General features: G+C 44.1%; 1 protein-coding gene across 6 annotated transcripts in view; it reads left to right on the top strand.

Moving 5' to 3' along the window:
- Positions 1-23,154, top strand: part of SV2C (synaptic vesicle glycoprotein 2C) — a 224,218-nt gene that overhangs the window by 103,471 nt on the left and 97,593 nt on the right. For 5 of the 6 annotated variants that reach the window (XM_006051065.4, XM_044925469.2, XM_044925470.2 and 2 more), the window contains exons 3-4: positions 581-761; positions 14,341-14,492. In XM_006051065.4, coding sequence (XP_006051127.4) covers positions 581-761; positions 14,341-14,492 — 333 coding nt within the window. The remainder of the gene's footprint in view (positions 1-580; positions 762-14,340; positions 14,493-23,154) is intronic. The other variant, XM_044925473.2, reaches the window with a different exon arrangement.

Genomic DNA, 23,154 nt, shown 5'->3' with positions numbered 1-23,154 from the left:
TTTGAGATTAACTCTTGTAAACTTAACGTTCCCTAACATCCCTTCCTTTCAAGGAAGGGCCAAGTTTTTCAGGAGAACCAGAGAGAAAGAACCTAGCAATCTTCTAGAAGTTTCCTAGGAGTCTGGCTGTAGCCCAGGTCATCTGCTGCAGTGCAGGCTTGAAGCAGACTAGAGGATCCATTTTGACCTGGGAGCCCTTGACTCAGTCTCCCATCTCGGCCTTGCTGTGGTGGTAAGCTGGGCATTTGGACCAAAGGTGACACAGCCGTGAATCAAATTGCGGGATTGTTCTCTATGGGGACTCCTTATGCCTGCCCACTAGGGGTACCCCTCCCCACAAGGCTGGGGAGAACGTGACCGTCTCATCTTCTGCCCTTGCCATCACCCATGACAGCCTGAGGAAACCTACAGAGCTTGTTTTCCAGCTTGAAAGCAGATTCATGGATCCTGCAGAATCTATTTGTAAAGGAGCTGCTTTCCCACGCAGAATTCTAGGACGTCTCCTGCCCCTTGTTCGCTTGCTGTTCCGAGTTCATTCCTGCCCGCTCTGACGTGTTTCTTTGTTTTCTGTGTGTTGCAGGCAGCATAGTGTACCTCGGCATGATGGTGGGGGCGTTCTTCTGGGGAGGCCTGGCAGACAAAGTGGGAAGGAAGCAGTCCCTTCTGATTTGCATGTCTATCAACGGATTCTTTGCCTTCCTGTCTTCATTTGTCCAAGGTTATGGCTTCTTTCTCTTCTGTCGCTTACTTTCTGGATTCGGGTAAGGTTTTTCTCTTTCAGATTTTATAGTAATGTGTTTATTCTACATAAAGACATAATGTACGTGTTTTCCACTCTAGAGGCTCTCATTACCAAAAAATTATCCCGTAATGCATTTCCTTTCCCATCTTTGTGTCAGCCTTAGGAGCCATAATGCTGGTTCTTAGAAATATAATTATCAACCTTTAAATCCAGAAGAGAAGGGAATACGCATCTGTGTTCCCGTGGCTGATTCTTTTAGTGCTTTATGTCTAGGAAATGGGTGTTGTTTTTCAAAGGAATGCTATATCTGTGGCAGTGCACATTTATGAGTGAATGTTTTTTTCTTCTAAAAATTTAAGCCAGAAATAGCTTTAGTCCTACCTATTATGAACTAATTAAAGGTTTGAACCATTCAACAATGTTCTTAAATCCAAGACAAGAGGGTCTCAAGTAAATATTGTTTAATTGATCCGTGGTAACTGCAGGAGACCGCCTGCAATGCAGGAGATCTGAGTTTGATCCCTGGGTCAGGAAGATCCCCTGGAGAAGGAAGTGACAACCCCCTCCACAGAGGAGGCTGGCAGGCTACAGTCCATGGGGTCACAATGAGTCACAACATGACTTAGCGACTAAGCCACCAATGGCATATTTAACTAAGTGGGAAGCCTGCTTCATGACATGCAACAGGTTCTTTTCACAAGCTCCTGGCTTCTGTTGAGTCAACAGAAGCTGTGCCATTGACAAGTGCAGTGGCATAGTAGAACCAATGGTTTTGTTAAAGAACTTGAAGCATTCATTACTAGACTAAGCAAATCCACAGCTTAGGAAAACCCAATAGCTCAATTAGGAGAGTCCAAGAAACTCTGCTTGAATAGGGGAAAAAAAATAGTGTAAATATAAAATTTCTGATTCATACTTAAGAACTCTGTTTTCATTAGAGATGTTGTTTCTGAGGGAGTCTAGCATAAGATGAATCTATAGGAATAATATAAAATAAAAGAAAAATGAATGAGGAAAGGGCAGGAATCTGTGCTGGGTTATGAATTTGAGAAGCCGATCAGTTGTGGTTGATGATGTTGGTCACCACACAGCAAAGCCCGGTTTTGCCCCAAGAGAAGGTCAAAAAGCTGCAGCCCATCTCTCTTAATTACATATAGTAGTACTTTAAAATCAGAGCTAAGGTTAGCTGGAATATAAGACATCAAAGAGAAAGACTATGTAAGTGGATTATTTTAAGAGTACAAAGGTTTCCCCGTGCAGACTAATGGTTCACTTTCATAATTCTTTCAAAACACTTACATTTTTATATTGTTTTCTGCCACAAGATTTGTTCACATATTGAGATTGGTGGATCCACAGATTTTTCTGATGTTCTTTTTTTATCTTCTGGAACCTCATCTGTGCTACATTCTACACATAGGATGTGTATGCATGCTCAGTTGCTCAGTCGTGTCCGACTCTTTGCCACCCCATGGACTGTAGCCCACCAGGCTCCTCTGTCCATGGAATTTTCCAGGCAAAGAGACTGGAGTGGGTTGCCATTTCCTACTCCAGGGGATCTTCCCAACCCAGAGATCAAATCCATGTCTCTTGCATCTCCTGCTTTGACATATTCTTCACACAGGGGGCACTTGGCAAATGTGTGACTAAGTTGCAGGAATCTCAGGAGTTTTCCTTAGAGTGAAGACACTGCAGTAAAGCAGGAGGGTTGGGAAGTTTGGGAAAGTGTGAAAATATTTTTTCCTTGGAGAAAAATGATCAGAATCAATCATTTGCTTTGTATCGACGGGGAAAGAGGGCTTTTCCTTAGCAGAGGGGACGCTTGGTGCTCAAGGCTCTGTGTGAGACTGGCTGCACACATCATCTGTGGGGAGGATTTCTGGGTCATGAATTCAGGGGGCTGCAGCCACACCAATGCTGAGTGAGTTGAGATAACGGAGGAAGAGCAGGTGCGATTAAAGCTGCTTGTTAAAGGACCATCTCAGGGTCCATAGGATAAGACATTCTTGCCACAGGAGAACTTCCACCTGCTTTTTCTTTTATGTACATAATACCACTAGCCTGTCAGGAGAAGCCTAACAACCCAAGTTCTGAACTTTCCAGTCCTTTCCATTCACAACCTTATCCAGAAAATATCAACAATATCCATAGACTCAAAAGTACCTGGCTGGGTTTGGATGATTATGGCAATTTTCATTGCCAGTCTAGATGAAGACATGGGCAACTCCATTGACTGCAGAGAAAGGGGCCATTCTGGGGGCTGTGGCATACTCCAGACTAAGGGACTGTCCAGAAGCTAATTCAAGGGCAGCACAGAGACAGAGACAGCTTGGGTATATTCATGACATCGTTTGCTTCTTTGGTGCCGACACATCATTTTTCAACCAGCAGCTCAGGGCTGCAGACCTCTAAATAAGATAATTTACCTGGCAAAGCACAGGCTGTGCATTACTAATTCAGCTACACTCTATCAACTGTGCTCCGAGAGACTAATGCACTGAATGCCTTTGCAAAGTGGGCACAGAATGGGGAGTCCAGAAATTCAAGTCCACCCTACCCCTGGCCTTACTGTGAGCCCTTGGGAAAGTCCCGTGGGCCCTCCAGCCTGCTGCTGCTTTTGTGAAAGGGAGATAATAGTGCTTTACATCTTACCTTTGAGTATGAGGATCAAGTGAGATTGCATGTTGAATCTTGCCTAAGAGTGACAGCCGACGGAGAGGGGAAAAGAAGCTTCTTTCTGACTTTGATTGCAAGAGGGAAACAGAAAAGACTAATCATGGGCAAAGACTTGGAAGAAAACAGGCAAGTAAAATGGAGCGTCCCTGCTCTCCAGAATAGATGGAGTGTCCCTCAGCTGGGAGTGGGGCTTGCAGGGAAGTCATGTGAGCTTACTCACCTGGGCCCAGGTAGCGAAACACTCAGGACCTTGTAGGATCCAGCAGCTGAGGGGACCTGAGAAACGCAGCTGTTAATGGAAGTGAGGAAATCGGTCTCTCTTCCTTGGCTGAGTTTCCTTGTTGCCTTCTCCTAACATGTGGAGAGCTGCCCTGATGACAGAGGGGTCGTCTCGGCAGCGAGGGTTCATCTGGACACGCTCAGCTGAGTCTCTATGTTCTCCAATTCCATTCCAACTCAAAAACAAAACTCTCTCACACCTGCTCTTCTCCTGAAACCATGGAGGACCTTTCACAGTTGTAGATGAGACCTGGCCCCTAGATGCTTCCTGTCTGCTTGGAGAGGGAAGGTACAAGACAGCCCTCCCGTTGTTGTTCAGTCGCGTCTGACTCTTTGCGACCCCATGGACTGCAGCACACCAGGCCTCCCTGTCCTTCACCATCTCCCAGAGCTTGCTCAAACTCATGTCCATCGAGTCGGTGATGCCATCCAACCATTTCGTCCTCTGCTGTCCCCTTCTCCTCCCGCCTTCAATCTTTCCCAGCATCAGGTCTTTTCCAACAAGTCGGTTCTTCGTATCAGGTGGCCAAAGTATTGGAGCTTCAGCCTCAGCATTAGTCCTTCCAATGAATGTTCAGGGTTGATCTCCTTTAGGATTGACTGGTTTGATCTCCTTGCTGTCCAAGGGACTCTCCAGAGTCTTCTCCAGCACCCCAGTTCAAAAGCACTCCCATTCTCTATCTGCTAAGAACTAGTCAGGGTCCTTTGTGGGGCAGCAGCAAGGGATGTGGGAGGCTCATAGATGAACAGAAAACTGTGACAGAACTGTTAATGAAAAGCCAGTTTCCGCATGAAGGCTCTTCTTGTTTTAAAGGCGTGTAATGTTCAAACCCTCTTCACGTCCATCACTTACGCACTGAAAACATAAGCAGCTGAAGTTTTGACATAGTCCTTTTATTTAAACGTTGTTAGTTAAAACTTGAGTCAAAGAATTAAGACTTTGATCCTAGAGACCTTAAATAGGAGATCTTGTTATTTCTATGTACTAGGCAGCTCCCTTATCCACGTCTGATATGGTTTTAAATTGAAGAGAACTCGGTGAACAAGGAAGGAAAATTTCAGAATGTTGGCACTTTTTTCCCGTTGTGGAACTCTGGTGCTCAGACCCTGCAACGCTCCACGCATTTCCCAGGAGCATCACTCTTACCATCCTTTCAGCTTCACGGGGTCTTCTTCCTGGGCCCTCAGCACTCACAACCTCAGACCACCCCTCCCAGTGACTCTCACCACAGACCCCTGGTTGGTCTTTTTGGTTGCACTGATCAGTGCACCAAAATATTTGCTTCTTATATGTCTTTCCTCCACCAGCATGTAAATTCCAAGAGATTGACAGGATAGGTCTGTCCACTCTTTGCTGCTTAATCGCAGGAAGCTTAATAAAGTCTTACTTGGTCTGTGTAAGGGGAAGAGTTCTCAATTAAATGACCAAAAGTTTAACTTGCATCATAAAAACAAAAAGGCATGGCCCTCAGTCAATTTCCAGACTTGAGCCAGTTTACAGACCCAGAACCCCTTGAATGAAGGGGAGACTCTAGTACATTTCTGGAAGTTTACGCTGTTCATCTTTCTCCGAGCCTTCCCCAAAAGGACCTGTAGCTTTTACCAGGGTAACTGAATGAGAGAAAAGGAAATAATCAACTTTTCAGAGCTTACTAGGCACTGGCTCTGAACTGATATTAATTCCAGGGGACCCAAAATGTCACTGTGGTTCACCACTCAGAGTTAGGACTTACAGAGGTCAGGTGTTCAATGGAGTTTGATCTCAGATCCATCTCACAGTGAGTCCAGGAGGTCCCTGAATCCATCCTGTGGTCACTTCCCAGTTCCAGAATACATAATTGGAATGGACAGAGCACTGGTAGGATCTCCACATTGGTATGGTACCTGTCCACCAGGTCCTCACACTGGGCCTTTCAGAGGAGGAAGCGAATTTCTGGGTCACAGTCCAAACCCCTCATTTCACAGGTTAAGGTTCAGTGATGGGACCACGAGTGGCACAGCCAGGACTTAAGTTGCAGTGAAGTCCTTCTGAACTAGCTACTCTGTTAACAGGCAGCTGTGCATTCTGAATCCAAGGTTAAGATGCCTTGTGCTGATTTTATTGCAAGTGCCCCAGGCTTCCTCTTGCCCTGTCTTATTTTGTTTCTGAGGCATCATTAGCAGGACTGTGTTATATTCCTGCTCTGCATATAAAGGAGCCTGAAGGCTGGGTTTGTGATAGATGTGCTTTCCTCTTTATTCACCACACTAAGTCATGAGTGTATTTTCTTAGAAACAAATGTGTCCAGGTGCCAAATTCTGTATGACTTTACATGTTTATTCAGCACAAGGCACACTCTTCCTGCCAGGGACAGCAGTGTTTTATGAGAAGGAGGAGTAGGGCATCAGCAATTATTCATCTGTCTCTCAGTTTCCTAAGTGAGTCTCACATCGGGAAACAGACATTTCCCTCTCCTCTTTTGTTACAGAAAATTAGAAAGATGGGAAATGGAGTTGACACCATTGATTCATTTTCATTTGCCCAGAATTAAATTATTTGTTTCCAGTCACCGTTAATTATGAGAATGGGAATGCTTCAGATGCCGGGCAATGTCAAACTTGGGAGCGTCTTGCTGAAGGCCTGGCACTGCTAAGCGTAAAGGTCAGGAGAAAACTACACCAGCAACAGAAATTAAAATGAAATTTCAGTGTCTGTGTATGGTAGGAGAATGACTGGCCATTTCTCCCTCTGCAAATGGAACCTCATAAATGCATCCTTCATAGCTAAACAATATCTATCCATTCACTGATATCAATCCATTGTTGTCAAGGTACAATAACCAGAATACCTTGACTTGATAGAAATGATCACCACTAACTGAAATTCTTCAAACTATGTAGAACCTCATTTATGTTCGGAACATTTCTAAAATAATTGAGTATGCAAAAATACCCTGCCTTTTTGAAATTAGAACATTGAGGCACGGATAGATTGACTTCCATGTGTTCAGTAGACTCCCAGGTCTTCTGAGTTTTAGTCTAATTCCAAACTGTAAGGTTATACCTCCTGCACTGGAAAAATGCAGAACTGTTTAAAATTTTTCAACTTTTAAACATGTTTTATCAAACATCTATATAGTAGTTGCCCTATTGAGAGACACTGTGTTAAGTACTTTATAAATATGGATTCATTAAAGACTCATGGTGACCCTATGAGGAAGATAACATTTATGCTACCCATTTTATAGATGAGAACGATGAGGCACAGAGAGGCTAATGGTAAAATCATATCCAGGCAGTCTGGATCCATGCTTATAACCACCAGGCCCGTGTTGTCTCAGATTCATTGAGAAATGTCTGTGATTTCATACCACACAATGTCTGATCCATGACAGACACCAAATAAACATTTTGAACAGATCCGTTCAAGATTTCTGGCCCAAAGAATTGGAATGGAAAGACTGTTTCCAATATGGAAGATGAGGCAACAGACTAAATTACCTTTAATCCAAAAATAATTGCAAACCCAAGTTATTAACAGTGAGTCGGTGTTTTCCTGGGCCTGTGCAGTCCAGCAGGCCATATGTAGCCACGAAGTATATGAAACATGGCCGAATTTAGATGTGCTGTAAAGTATAAAATACATAGCACTGGATTCCAAAGCCTTAATACAAGCAAAAGAGTATAAAATATCTCATTAATAATTTTTAGATTGATTACATGTTAAAATGATAGTATTTGGATACATTGGGTTAAATGAATATTTATTAAAAGTTAACTGCAGCCTTGTTTTAATATCTTTTCTAGAAAATTCAAAATTTTATACATACTTCACGTGGTATTTCTGTTGGAAAGCTAAACAATGCCTTTTATGAGAATTTCCAACAACAGTGGACCATTCAGACACACTTTATTTCCCTGTATACCTTTTGGCAAAAGAACTATAGATTCCAAGGGAGAAAGAAGTAACAGAGGAAAAGTTCTCCCAGAGTCATAATGTATAATTATGAAAAATTAGCCACATGCACTTTTAAGAACTGACTCTGTGAGCTCCGTGAGGGTAGGGATATGTATTCTTTGTGCCTGTCCCTCCAGCACCAGGTCCTTGGCCCAGATCTTGGCTGCGTGAGGGGCTGGATGGTGGGGGGGATGATGGCTGGATTGGTAAATGGCAGGTGAGTGGGAGACTGAGGAGAAATGGGTGATGAGATATATACAGCAAGTGACTGGAAAAGTCTGCATGTCTTTTTTCATCACTTCTTACATATCATCCTAACGGTCATCACCATCTTTATTCACAACATCATTTAGGTGCTGTGGAACTGCATGCTTCCAGCTGTCTCAATAGTGAGATGATTCTTTTCCAAGACAGCATGAGGATTCTGATCTCTGAATACACCTTCTCCCTCCATGGCAGCCGGTCTGCTGCTGTGGATATGCAGATCTGTTTAGGTTTGAGGGGCTTTGCGTGCATGCTGCGTTGCTAAGTTGCTTCAGTCGTGTCCGACTCTTTGCGACCTTATGGACTGTAGCCCGCCAGGCTCCTCTGTCCATGGGATTCTCCAGGCAAGAACACTGGAGTGGGTTGCCGTGCCCTTCTGCAGGGGATTTTCCCGAACCAGGCATTGAACCAGCATCTCCTGAATTGGCAGGCAGATTCTTTACCACTAGCTGCTGCCTGCAGTTCTGTTTAGGCTTGATTGGCTTAGAGCACCAATATGATCACAAACAAGGGCTAGGGGAGTTGAAATTATGTTTTCTTAGAAACACAACTTTTACTCAGATTATATGTTTGCATCTCCATATTCTCAAAATAGTCAGGTTTAAGCTGCAGCTTTGCAGATGGGAAGACTAAAGCAACCCTAAGCCCCCATGCTTTAGCACCAAAGCTGGGCATGAGGGATCCCTATTCCTAATTTGATGATTGGTTTTGTTACCAGGAAACATTCTTTTCCTGTCTCTATCTTGATTACTCACAGTAGACATATGCCTTCTAATCAATACAGCAATCTCATTTTCTGTGCCAACCTAGCCTATTCAGAGATGTTAGATCTGTGTTCTTTCATCTAAGCCTCTGAGCAGCCTCCTCTGTGATACTCTGTTACTATCATGAAAAGGAAGTCCATCTTTGGAGTTGCTGCTTTAGCTGGTAGGCTGCAGTCCATGGGGTCGCTGAGAGTCAGACACAACTGAGCGACTTCACTTTCACTTTTCACTTCCATGCACTGGAGAAGGAAATGGCAACCCACTCCAGTGTTCTTGCCTGGAGAATCCCAGGGACGGGGGAGCCTGGTGGGCTGCCGTCTATGGGGTCGCAGAGTCGGACATGACTGAAGCGACTTAGCAGCAGCAGCAGCAGCAGCTTTAGTTGTTTACTTCTGGGTCCAGTTGAAAACACAATGAACTGGTTCCGAATTGCTGTCCAACTTGCCTGGAAGTTCAGTGTCTTCTTTCTTTTTTTGGTTGCTGATTCTGAGCAAGGATTAAAAGGATATTTTTCATGCAAATTATTTGTGATTGTGATTCCTGGCATAGATACAGCATTCATTAGTCATTTTTATAAACCCATAACACTTGTTGTAATAAAGCCACCAGAGTCAGCTCTTAGTGGATTTTGCCACCTGCTTACTATCTGTATGGAACACATGACTTTACAATGCTTATTCAACTTCCTGCTTAATTACATTCTCATGTAATACCTCATTTCCCAATGGAAAGGGAAGTTTGAGGAATGGCACTGGCTGGCAATCACATGGTGAAGTAAGTAAGAATAAAATTACTCATTGTTATCAATACGTGCTCACTGAAGCATTAAAGCAAAACAGAATTATTCAATTCCTTTCAGGACAGAAAGTCATCATTCTATAATTTCTCCCCTGAACATCATACTTCAAGCCATTTTAAGTATAACTGGCCTTTTTGTGTACAACCTCCTTCTTTCACCATAGAAACCTCCTCCTCATCTTCTCAATAGCCAGCATACATCCGAGTGACAAGGTACAGAGACAGACGTAATCCACCACGAAGGTGTCATTGAGGCTGGAGTGATGCGAGGTGTGGCTGTGAAATGTGCAGACTTAAATCAGTCAGGCTTCCCAGTTTTTCAAGGAGGTTTGTGGAGACAGGAATGTTTGGCCTTCTCCTTCTTCCCACTTTGCTAAACTCATTCAATTTACATGTCTCGTGTTTCCAACACAGAAATTTTGTCTGTAAAGCTGATATAAGTCTTTGCCTTATACCATATCTCATTTGTGAATTTGTCTTAGTTTACTGAGGAAAATATGTTTTATGACATTTACTTGATGCCTAATACTGAGTATTGTGAAAAGTATTGCAGAGCTTTTGAGGGGCATGTCATGTGTGTTCCCACACTTGAGTGCACACACACATGCAACAAGGTACTGGAAGGGTCCCAACTTATTCTAGTGATGTGTTTTAATACAGATTTTTTTTTTACTTTCTTTATATTTCTGTAATTAAAGTTGTAAACACCTAACATTAATAGTACTTAGGGAAAATAGCTCCAACTCTGAAATTCCACGTCAACATTCTGTTTCATCAGTGTCAATTCAATTATTTTTAATCTGGCTAATCTTCCACCCATAATAGAGTGTGCATTTCAATTATTATTCCCTTTATGCCTCCAACTACCATGGACAAGGAAGATATGGTCCTTGATGGGAGCTAATAAAATAGACTTAATATCCTATGGTGAGAAAAATTCTGTATAAACCACCCTGATCTTATTGTTTCATTTGTGTAAATATTCTGTCAAAAATGAAATTGTGAGCACATTTCAACAGTAGCTAATTGATACAATAAAGAGGTCTCCCTGTTAACTGTATTTAGACATTTACTGCCTATCTGCTGTGTAAAAGATAACCATGGTATGCCTTATATCCTGGCTGTTTAAAGTATCATATATCCTCTATTACATCCCCATGGCAAGAGTTTCTCAACCTCAGCACTATTGATATTGGCAGCTGGATAAGTCTTTGTTGTGAGGGGCTGCTGTGAATATGATAGGATTTTTAGCAGTGTGCCTGGACTCTGCCCACAATGTGCCAGGGGCAACCCCTGAGCTGTGATAACTAAAAATATCTCCAGACATTGTCAAATGTCTGCTGGGAGAGGGGCACAAAATCAACCCTATTTAATAACCATAGAGAATTTGAGAAACTCCATTCAGATACGTTTCTGCCTTCAAGTGTTCTCAGAAATTGTATCTTAGTACAATAAAACAAATAAGGAGATATATGAGCCCCCTCATACAAAATAGTGAGGTAGAATAGTAATAGGGAGCTTTTAAAATAAGATTTGGTGGTGGAGGGTGACCACTAAGACATAGAGTAATTCATGAACCCTTTTGGGGCTCTGCTGCTGTCAGAACTGCCATGCCAGCACCCCAGCTTCTCCGGTCATGTTGGCCCAGGACATAAGGTGCATGTTTCCGCTCACTGGAGAGGTTAGGCCGTCACAGCAGCTTACTCCTCCCTCCATCATCAGAGAGTCTCGGGGCAATTCGTTTCTTCCCAGTAATCACTTAGTGCATGCCCAGTAGGCCAAGTAAGGGGGATTCAAAGATGAATATGTTATAGTCGTCACCTTCCAAGAGCCTCTGGTCGAGTGTAAACAACATGTGAGCGCTCTGATCGGCTATGAAACTCCAGGAACAGTTAATATCACGGCACACTGCAATGTACCATAATGTTTTTTCTCTGCTTGAAGGATATCACCATATGATGAGGAGTTAATGTTTTCCCCCAAATAGATGATCAGCTCAAAATAAGAAATGTGAATGCTTGGATTGTTTTTTAGGTCTCTGAGTCTGAAGGACTTTGCGAGGGATGTAAATAGATTCCCTCCCTCCTCCTTCAGACTCACTTAGCCCTTGATTTTAGAATTCCTTGTGGTCTGCTTTACGAACATTGAGAGACATCCATGCAAAAAAACATTCAAAAAGCAAAAATCAAAACAAAAAAAACTTGAAAAAGAGGCATTGAATTAAAACCAGAAGGATTGTTTAAAAGCCCCTAAACTTGGCGTTCTTTTATGCAACTGCATTGGTAGCCACCTGGAGTACATTCATCTTGGTTCAGAGCAACCTGGCATCCCCTGACACACAACTGTGCCTTCCTGAAGTGTGCGTTACCACTCATACATACAGAGTGTCCAGAAAACCGATGAAACATTCATTAGGATGTTAAAAATCAGTAAAAACCGAGGCTCTTCCTTTGCATCAAAAAGTGAAGACACAGATTAGGGACCTGGGACTTTATAGTCCAGAGAAACAGATTCCTCACATCAAATGACAAAAGGAACAGCATTAAATGATTTATGACACATGATTTATTTCCAATTAAAATTGTGTGTTGTAATGGAACCATTTCAAATCTGTTTGAAACATTGTTGAATTTTTTAAATTCAGCTAGCTGTTCACGCATGGTGTGAGGTCCTCAGGAAGCCAGGCAGAGAACTGTGTGAGTTTCAAAGAATCAGACACGACTGAAGCAACTTAGCACACATGCATATATATAGTTATATATTAAATGTATATTTATCCTCACATATATACACATATGAATATATATATTGCACACTATAAATGTTTATTGTGAATGAAATGTATGAAATGATACTACTTGAATGTCACTCAAATATTTCATGTCTATTTCAATTTTTAAAATGCTGTTGACATTTGCTAAATTAATTTTGTAGCCTGTGGATTGAAAAGCACTATTCTAGGTGGTCTGCACATATCCAGCCGCAGATGACTACCACATAAACAGGGGCAGACTCATGAAATGGTGCCATACCTACCAGTTGGTGCTGAGTGACACTGTCACTCCGTGGTTCATTAGGTACATCTGCTGCAGATGTGGCCTTTCTCTTCATTGCATTTGCTAAGATCACTGTCAGTATTTCTTTATCATATTAAAGGCACTCAGGAAATCAGTTATTGCTAAATGGATAAATACAAGTGTCATTCCTTGACATCAAATTTACTTGAAATGTCAATAGCAATTTTCCTTACAGAAACATGAACATAAAGGAATCAGTACATATTTGAAAAACTGTATCACTAGCTGTTGTCTTTACAGCTTGCTTATATGTTGAGGACTTCCCCGATAACTCAGTTGGTGAAGAATCCACCTGCAATGCAGGAGACCCCAGTTCAATTCCTGGGTCAGGAAAATCCCTGGAGAAGGGATAGGCTACCCACTCCAGTATTCTTGGGCTTCCCTTGTGGCTCAGCTGGTACAGAATCTGCCTGCAATGTGGGAGACCTGGGTTCGATCCCTGGGTTGGGAAGATCCCCTGGAGAAGGGCAAGGCTATCCACTCCAGTATTATGGCCTGGAGAATTCCATGGACTGTATAGCCCATGGGGTTGCAAAGAGTCAGACACGACTGAGCGACTTTCACTTTCACTATATTGTAGCACACTTAAAAAAAATAATTATGTTAAGAATTCACATATTGTTTAGAATGATAGTAATTATTTCCCATACTACCTTACTTTTTTAGACAGTGTCTTAAAATTTGTAGGGTCAAGGCCAAGTTGACCTTCTGATGAGTTCTATGGCCCATCTCCCTAGAATGAACAAAATTTTGATTCCATAGACCCTCATTTGAGAACCTTAACCTGAGAATAGGTCACTGTTCATAGCCTCTATCCAGAGATCAGTCAGTGTTTCTTAAAATCACCTTGACTGGAAGGAAGCATTGCGCTGTTGGTATCTAAACCAGCAGCTCTTTATGTGATTGTCCTGGTGCCCCTTTCACATGTACTCATTCAGCAGTATATGCTGGACTGGGACCGGAACCAGTCTAGGAAGCAGCCCTGTGGGTCCTGTGTTAACATATCCCTCAGACAGGGCTGTAGGACCAATGCTGTGGAGTAGTATCAGTTGCAGTCAGCCCTCTAGAGGTGTTTGAATCTCTTTCCAAAGTCCCCATGTCATGGACAAGACATAATCATCATATATATATATATATATATAGGAGTTGGTGATGGACAGGGAGGCCTGGCATGCTGCGATTCATGGGGTCGCAAAGAGTCGGACACAACTGAGTGACTGAACTGAACTAAACTGAATGTGTTAAAGTATTTCCTAGATCATACCAAATATTGTGCTTTTTGATAAACACCATGTAGAACATCAACAAGAAACAGAAAGTCCATGGAGATCTTAAGCTAAGCGCTCTATATAAAGCACATGAGTAGGGTACCACTCCCACCTTTTGGTAACATGGTTTAATTGCAGGTTCAAGTTTGGGGGGGGGATAATAAACCTATTTTGAACATGCTGTGTGCTTATTTGCTCAGTCGGGTCCGACTCTTTGCAACCCCATGGACTGTAGCCCGCCAAGCTCCTCTGTCCACGGGGATTCTCTAGGCAAGAATACTGTAGTGGGTTGCCATGCCCCACTCCAGGAGATCCTCCCAACGCAGGGATCAAACCCAGGTCTCCTGCATTGCAGGCGCATTCTTTACCGTCTGAGCCACTATTAAAGTTACTAAGTTGTAGAAAATGCACCTTCCTTGATATGCTGGAAAAGAAAGAGAACATGCGTTGATAGAGCTTGCATTAGCTCTGCCCTTCGTGTTTCACACTGGCTGTACGAGCTCTGATATCACATACCGTCCCTACCTCTTGGCAGGATTGGAGGAGCCATCCCCACCGTGTTCTCCTACTTTGCGGAAGTGCTGGCCCGAGAGAAGCGGGGCGAGCATCTGAGCTGGCTCTGCATGTTCTGGATGATCGGCGGCATCTACGCCTCGGCCATGGCCTGGGCCATCATCCCGCACTACGGTAAGAGGCCCACCTTGCCCCAGCGGGCGGTCCCCTTGTTTCATTTCAGCTTCCATTTCCACCCGTTTCCCCTCTTGTTAATGCTGATTGGAGAACGGTGCCATCATCGTGTCTCTCCCTTTTGTAATGTCTAGGATTCGCATTCCCAACCCCGTACAAGATCTGTATGAGGTAGGACTGTGCCAGTGATCCTTTGGGAAGACTTTTCATTTTGCTGTTTTCAATGTCACCACTTTCCTTTGTTCCCTTTGTGCTGTCAACATGGGCTCCCGTGTAAGTGGAGGTGAAAGGATGCACAGATCGTAGCCGGTAAGGCAGCTTGACTTACAGTGGTTCTTGGGCTCCTCACGCGTGTGAGACACTGCAAGTACCTTGACTCATCTCCTCTCGGCTTAGTCCATGGCTCAGCCCATGGCGGCCTCGCCTCTTCCAGAAGCTCAGAACTGGGATGGGAGCAGGGAGAGCCCCGTCTTCTTAAGGATCATCAGTTTGCAGAGCTTCAGAGGTGACTCTACACCCCTCCACGCTCCCCTCCTCAGTCTCCCCTGAGCACTCACTGTTCTGCCACCTCAGGACACCTGAAGGTTTCGTGTTTCTGAGCAGTGCTCACGCTGTCAGAAGCCACAGCTCCCAGGTGCTTCACCCATAAACCATGAAATGCTGGGAGAGGTTAACAGAATCTAGGAATTGAATTTGATATAGAAGGAGAGGAAAAGGTACCTGTTCCGGCCATATTTATGTGTGTATGAGTGTGTGTGCATGTGTGTGTATGAGTGCATGTGCGTGTGTGTGTGTGAGAACAGGATGAAGCTGACAAAGCATGAACACTGGATATATTTAAACCACCATGGCTTCAAAAACTCACTCTTTGTTCTATTTGAAATTGAAAAAATTAGATTTCAAAAATTTACTCTTTGCTCATTTTCTATTTTTCTGCCTTTAAAAAAAAAAAAGAACAGAACAACTTTTCATTATAAAGTGTGGTTCTGTTAGGAAACAAATTTAAGTGAATTTAACTCATTGCTAAAATCGAAGACAACATGGACTTCAAGGTTCAGATGCATTGTGATTTGTTTTCCATACTGAGCTTTAAAATTCATGTTGTCACACTTATCCTTGAAATAAACCTGGAAAGTTATATGCAAATCAAACCTTTATTTAACAACACAAGTTCCAAAAAAAAAAAAGAACACCCACAAGACTTAAGAAATTGGTTACTGGTCCCAAAGAGAACTTTTCTTTGTCAAACATTTTAGTGTGATAGGTTTCTCATTTTTAGACTCTTCGGTCACTTTTGGGCCAGTGATGCCCTCATTCAGGCCATTACCCATATCCACCATGAGGCTTGTCTGCTCATATTTATCACGAGGCTTGCCTTCTGCCACCATCTGAGGAATTAAGGAGATTCTCCTCCTTCATCTGGGTCCTAAGGACCTCATCCATGCTCAGAACTTCCCCTGTATGGCAGCATCTAACACCCACCCCACTCAGACTGCTATTCCAAATGGAAAAGTCACTTAGCTACCACATAAGGAATTGTTTCTTAGGAAATATGTATCAGGAGACAAAAAGGAGATGAAGGACCTGGGCAGAGTCCAGCTGTACCCAGCACTGCCCCCAGAGCCGCTGTTAAGTCAATTCAGCCTTTGAGCAAATTGAAATAAGCTGGCGGGTCTGGGTGGTCCCAGCTGCAGCCTCACTGGCAGTGTCTGCCAGGGCCTTGTGCAGGGCGCAGCCTGGCACCTGGGCCCCTCCAGAGGCCAGCGTGCTCTGCATCTCAGCCTCTGGTGGCGGCATAGCCCCTTAACTGCCGGCTTCACTGCCGCCTGCTTCCAGTCCTCCCTTCCCACCACGCCTCAACCTCAGAATGCCTCCTGCTGGCCTCCCTCAGCTCATAGCTCTGGCTGGCCTCTGTCGTCTTTGAGTATTCACTGGGCCTGGACGTGACTGCCTTTGGTTTTGATTTTGTTTCCTCACTTCCTCACCTACTCCAGATTCCTGCCTTTCACACATTCCTGCCCCTGACCTTGAATAGCCCTTGGAGGGCTCCAGGATTTGCCTCTGGCCTTGCCAACTGTCCGTGGCTGAACTACGAAAAATGAGTGTGATTCCCCACCTTTTTCTTCCACAAGCACACATAAAATGTTCTTATTTAGAGCAAAAAGTCCCCCGAGATCATATGTAGCTAGAAAGAGGGAGGTTCTAAACCATAAACAATGCTTGAAAAGTTACAAAGATAATCACATTACCGCAGAATCAAATGGATCTGAGGCCAACATTAATTTCTGTATTGAAGGAACCAATAATGACCTGGTTAAGAAATGAGTAACAAAAAATTAAAATCTTATGCCCATGTTTTACTGAAGGTTTTCCATGGCCAGAGGTGTGGCCAAAAAAGAGGAAAAGAAAATTACTTTTGTTTTTTCTGTTACTGTTGTTAATTACTGTTACTGTTGTTAATTACAACAATTACTGTTGTTAATCGTCTCTGTGTTAGAATCAACAGGGGAGAGTTTTTAAAATACCCTTGCTGAGTTCATTTTATACTCTTGCAGCTTGAAGAGTTTTAATTTTTTTCGAAATAAAAGAGTTAAATTTTAAAAGTCCCATGCTGAAGCCTCTGGGGGTGATTTTCTGTATCTTGACGGGGATGGGTTTTAAGAGCACGTGTGTGCTCAGTCACTCAGTCGTGTCCTACTCTTTGCAACCCCATGGACTACAGCCCTCCAGGCTCCTCTGTCCATGGGATTGTCCAGGCAACAATACTGGAGTGGGTTGCCATTTCCTCCTCCAGGGGATCTTCCTGACCCAGGGATTGAACCCACATCTCCCGCACGGGCAGGCGGATTCTTTACCATATGAACCATCTGGGAAGCCCAGGTTTCAGGATTTATTCATAAAAATCCATTAAGCTGCGTGCTGTAGATTTGTGCATGTCGTTATATGGTGGTTATACTTCTTCATAAGCACTTTTTAATGGAAGTTTACCACTTCCCCCACGCACTGAAAATACCCATGTTTGGATCCTACCCCAAATCAACTGAGTCGGATTCTCTGGGACGGGGACTCAGCATATATCCTTTTTAACACGCCCAGGTGGTTCTCACATGCAGTCGGGTTTGAGATTTGTCAGCCCTGTACCTCTCTTGGTGGGTGATGCCAGAGCCCCTGGGACTGCCTCATGTGTATACAGGGCAGCTGTGAACTGGAACAAAGAGTGAGCCTGACCTGTGTGCTTGACTTACTCAGTTGGTGTTGGAGTTTTAATATTGTTGGTTTCATCCAGGCTAAAGGACCTTTTCATACATCCAGTTCAGAATCACACTTTTAAGGTAACTTTAACATGTGTCTTTCCGATGATACATCTTTTTACTTAAAAATGACTAAAGGTTAAAAGTAGTCCATCCACTTTCCCTACAGCCTCTGAGAAAATAAGAAGCTTTCTGTTTTCCCTCTGAAATTCTGCAGGGTATAAATGGTGCCATGGCCCACAGAAATAACAAGGGTATAGGGGTTCTTGCCCCTGCATCCTCTTTCATTTGGGGGACCTCTGACCACTGCCACCTGTACAGTGGATTGAATTTTCCCCTGGCAGGGAAGGCAGTCAGGGCAGAATAAAGCAACCCAGAGCCAGATACTGGCCCTTCCCACGCTGGTAATAAGATTTGCTCTGAAGAAAAGAAATTAGTAATTGGCATCCGCATGGCAAGATTGTCAAGGGATAAAGGATACACATAGTCATGGGGAAAGCAGTCAGGCTTGTATTTCTGGACGTCACCTTTCTGCATTTGTGGCAGAGCAGTCCGTGCACAAGACCTGAGCCCAATGCCATGAGACCTGAATTCTGACTCCTGACAAGCTTCTGATGCAAAGTCGACCTTGAGCTGGGCACTCAGGATGTTGAAACTTGGAGGGACTCTTAGGAAGTTAGACACAACCTCCAGAAAAGATGTTTGGACGGCTACCAGGGTGGGCAAGTTGAGATATAGGCTGTGCCAGGAGTCACTCACAGACCTCGGATCCACCTGGCCTGCAGCTGAGGCCGAGTTTCCGTACCAGCATCAGATGATGATGTACTGTGTGTTCCTCGGAGACAGATGGTCGCCAGCACCTGGAGGTTCTGAGGAGATGTTAGGAGGCAGAGTACAGGATGTCACTGCTCCAGGCAGCTTTCCTGCCACCATCTCCCTGGGATCAGCTCCTTCCAGTCAGGAGCTTCGGGACTTTTTCAACCTGTGGCAAAGAGCAGTCCCCATAAAGCTAGGAAGGGGGGAGAAGACCCTGCCCAGAAGGAAATGCCCTGGCCTCAAAGCTCAGGTGCCCGCAGCAGCTGAGAGCAGGTGTTAAAAAGTATGGTTCTTCTTGACCCACACTCCTTTTCAAACCTCTGACTTCCGATCCACAGTGGATACTGGCTTCTGATTAACAAAAGAACAAGCACGGTGTTTGAGAGCAGATGGCAAAGATGCAAAGGCTGTTATGCAGCCTTTCTCCCCTCCCCCATACCCCCTCTGAATTAGGACACATCAGCATTGAATGCAAGCCCCGATGCCTTAAGGAGAAAATAGGACAGGGAGCTGAATCCTGGGTCCTTTCCCTCCTTGGCTGAGAGCTTTCATTGCATCCCATGCTTTGGAGTCATTGCAGGGTTGCTGCGCTTTCCGCTCCATTAAACTCTCTGTCGTCATTTTCTTTTAAATTCGCGTGCATGTCAGATGAGGTGCTGTCCCCTGCCCAGATGCGTGACAGTGCACAGCAAGGGATTCAGTTAGCTAAGTGAGAAGCCTATCGGTTCAGCATGAAATGCCTCAGCTCTTAAAGTGTAGGCACCCAGGCTGTGCTCAGCACTGGAGCATCTCTACCGCCTCCGATGCCAGCCCTTCGCTGCAGAGCTCAGGGACCAAGCTGGGGATGCCCACAAAGCTCAAACCCCATGCACCTCTCCCCTTCCAGCTGTAGTGTGGTGTCTGGGCTTAAAAACACACATAGTCCTGAGGTTGTCTGAATTATCAAGATGTCTTCTACTTCCTTTAGTTACAAGAAGCCTGAAGCTAATGCATTTCTTCTCCCAAATGGTGAAACTGGGATGAAGGTAGGAGGGGATAGTCCAATAGCTGTCTGGTTGACGAAGGAAACAGGGAAGGCCGTGTACATTTTGTGCACAAGAAGGAAGGCGCTGCAGCCAACAGCAAGAGGCAACAGTGAAAGCTGATTTTTGAGCCTTAGCCCCGCTGCTTCTGGGTGTGTGAGCTTTGTCAAGCTTTTCAGTCCCCCCAGTCCCATTTCCTAAGTCAGCATTTGGGGAGTCAGTGGAATGATCATGCTAGAATAGCTAGTTCATAACTAGTGTTTGAAAATGGTAGCTGATATGCTATCAGGCTCATATCCTATATGGGAAGCCTGGACTGCGTCAGCACAGCCCAGTGTGAGCTCAGAGTCACAGGAAAGAGGGAAAATGAGCTAAAATGTGTAAACCTTAGCTAGAGAGTGAGATCAGAGGAAGCAGAGAGGAGAAAAAATGAGAAAAATTGTAAAGATAATGAGAGAGAATCAAGGAATAAACAATACCATACAATCTTGGTAGCCCGCAGCCCAGTGAATCAGAATCTTCCATCCACGTGTTTGTTGGAGAAAACAAACCAAAGGGCACATCCCATATAAAGATCCATTTTAAAGGCGTGGTGCCACCCCCCAGGTACGTGGCACAAGAGCCGATGGCCCTTACCTGCTGACATGCATCACTAGCTGACCTGTGCATTACATGGACATCCCCGGAGCCAAGCTCTGTCTCAGTAGCAAGGTATCCTGTACTCTGGACGCAGGCAGGCAGCATGGGCTGACGTAAGACAGGCCCTGGTTCCAAGCCATCTCTGCCAGTCTTCCGGCTCTGTCACCTTTAGGACAGTTACTTAGGCTCTCTGACTCTCAGTGGCCTCATCTATAAAATGGGCAAAATGCACTTACAGGGTTGCTGTACTAAAGGACTGTATACAAAAAGTGGTTACTTAGCACAGTGCCTGACACAAGTGTTTGTGAAGTGTAGCTTTCTTTCCGTAAATGGGGATGAAGTTGAGCTAAGGGAGGAAGAAGGAACGGGAATATTAAAAAGAGTTGTTTTCTTTGCAAGATGCAATCCTTAGGGGTACCACCTGTGATTAGAAAATCATAGTTACCAATGTGTGTCATAGACAAGGTGTCCCAGGCCCTCACTCAGATAAGGTGCTTAGCACAGACTGATGTGTGTCAGAAGAAGAATCTGAGCCCATATGAAGGTGGGTACAGTTAGGGCTGGGCTTCCCTGGTGGCTCAGTGGTAAAGAACCCACCTACCAATGCAGGAGACTCAGGTTCGATCCTTGGGTAGGGAAGATCCCCTGGAGAAAGAAATGGCAACCCACTCCAGTATTCTTGCCTGGAAAATCCCATGGACAGAAGAGCCTGGCACGCTATAGTCCATGGAGTCGCAGAGTTGGACATGACATAGTGACTAAACAAACAACAGTTAGGGCCAGTGTGACCCTTATATGTCAGTTTCAGAAAATGTAGGTACAAGGCTGTAGCAAGCCTCAGACAGGTGAGCCCTTGGTAGCATTTCAATGGGCCAGACTTCCCCCATCCTCAGATCACAGTTGACTAGACCCCTGGGTTTCTCCCCAGAGCTGGGATATGAACCCCAGCCTGACTAGCAGAATGTCTTCCACAAATCCTGGAGAGCTTGGACTCCAGTAGGGATCATAGCATCTTTATCTACAATAAATAAAGACAGAAAAGTTGATATATTTACTATAGATAGAGGTTTGTCCTGCAAGAGCTGTTGATATTAGGGTTTGCCTTGAAATGGAATAACAAGTACATTTTATAGTATAAAAATTAGTTTAAGAAATGAATGGCAATACCAAATGCTAGTGAATATGCAGAGAAATCACATGTCTCATCTGTTGCTGGTGGGAGCACAAAATAGTGCCCTACGCTGTAAAGTAATTTGGAGTTTTCTTAAAAAAAAAAAAAACCAGACACACCTAACATACAACTGACAGTTGTCCTCCTGAGTGTTTGTCCCAGAGAAATGGAGATGTATGTCCTCACAAACACTTGTGCATGCTTATTTAGGACAGTTTTATTTGTAATAGCCCCAAACTGGAAACAACCAAAATGTCTGCAATACTATAGAATTCTACTCCGCAATACAAGTAAATGAACAGTTTATACAACAGCTAGGAGAGACCTCAAGGGCATTTTGTGAGTGGAAAAAAAAAAAACCTCAAAAGATATCCTTATATAACATCTGGAAATGACAAAGAGATGAAGAACAGTTTAGTGATTGGTTGGTGGGACTGGGGTGACAGGGAGAAGGGGAGAGGGTATGACTTAATGGAGTAGCCTCCAGAGATCTTTGTATTGATGGATTAATGTCTTGAATGCAAGTGGGTATGTAAATCCACACATGTGATAAAATGACAAAGACCTATACACATATTCCACTGTGAGTTTCCTGCTTTTGGTGTTGTACAACAGCTGTTTAAGATCTTCATTTCCGAGCACCGAGAGAGACTGAGTGAAGAAGGGTAGCTGGGATCTCTCTGGACTACCTATGCAACTTTCTGTGATTCGAATTCAAAATAAAAAGTAGAAAACAATTAATTGAAGGGCGTTTCCACATTTATCACCTTATTTATTCTAATAGTCTTGGGAACAAAAGCAGCAGTAAGTGTCATTCTCATTTTTGGAATGGAGAGCCTGCTGCATAGCAAGTTTGTCATTTCCCAAAGTGACACAGAAAATGGAAGATTGGGAATTAGAACCAGCCTTCTGATTCTCATTTCTTCAAAATGTTCTCCAGACATGGCAAAACTAAGATGTGTCCTCAAAGAGCAACACAGAGGGTAATTTGGAAGCATTTGTGTGGTCCCTACAGTGTGTGTTTATGGCCCATATGGCAGCCATCCGTCACCTCGTGTATCTGAGCGATGTATCTCAGCTCTTGCAGAGAGCTCTAAGCGCTAAGCCTCCATCATTTGCATAAGAAAAACTGACCACACCCAGAATTCTATTATAAAAATTGCCTTACTGAAGATATCTTACGAAACCATCTTAAGAGGCTTGTACATCACACACTTTTTATCCCAGTTCATAAATCCTCATTTGACTTTTTGTTTCCTTCCAAGGTTATCTTGTGTCTTCTCTCTCCCCCTTCCCACACAGCAAGCAGCTTCACGGGCTTCTGTCTCCTCCCCCGGGAACCTAACTGCGCTGCCTACCCCACTCTCCTTTTTTACGGAGAAAAATTCAGCCCTGCCCAGCTTCTAGCTCCAAACATGGATACTCCGCATATACTGCTCTGCTCGGGCCGCCATAACAAAATACCGTTGACTGGGTGGCTTACACTACAAAACTGTATTTTCTCACAGTTGTGAAAGCTGGGGAATCCAAGACCAAGCGACCGGTCAGTTTAGTTTCTGGCTGAGGGTTCTCTTTCTGGCTGGCTTCTTGCTGTGTCCTCATGTGGAAGAGAGAGAGAGATCGCTGTCTTGCCCTTCTCCCATCCAACTAGGGCCCTACTCTACAGCCTCACTTAACCTTAAGTACTTCATAAAGATCCCGTCCAGATATAGTCACATTGGGAGTTAGGGTTGTAGCTCTGCATTTTGGGGAGGTACAGTTCA

Source organism: Bubalus bubalis, chromosome 11, assembly GCF_019923935.1.
Source record: "Bubalus bubalis isolate 160015118507 breed Murrah chromosome 11, NDDB_SH_1, whole genome shotgun sequence".
Taxonomy (NCBI): domain Eukaryota; kingdom Metazoa; phylum Chordata; class Mammalia; order Artiodactyla; family Bovidae; genus Bubalus; species Bubalus bubalis.
The sequence above is the reverse complement of the archived record's forward strand: the minus strand, read 5'-3'. Positions and strand labels throughout refer to the sequence as shown.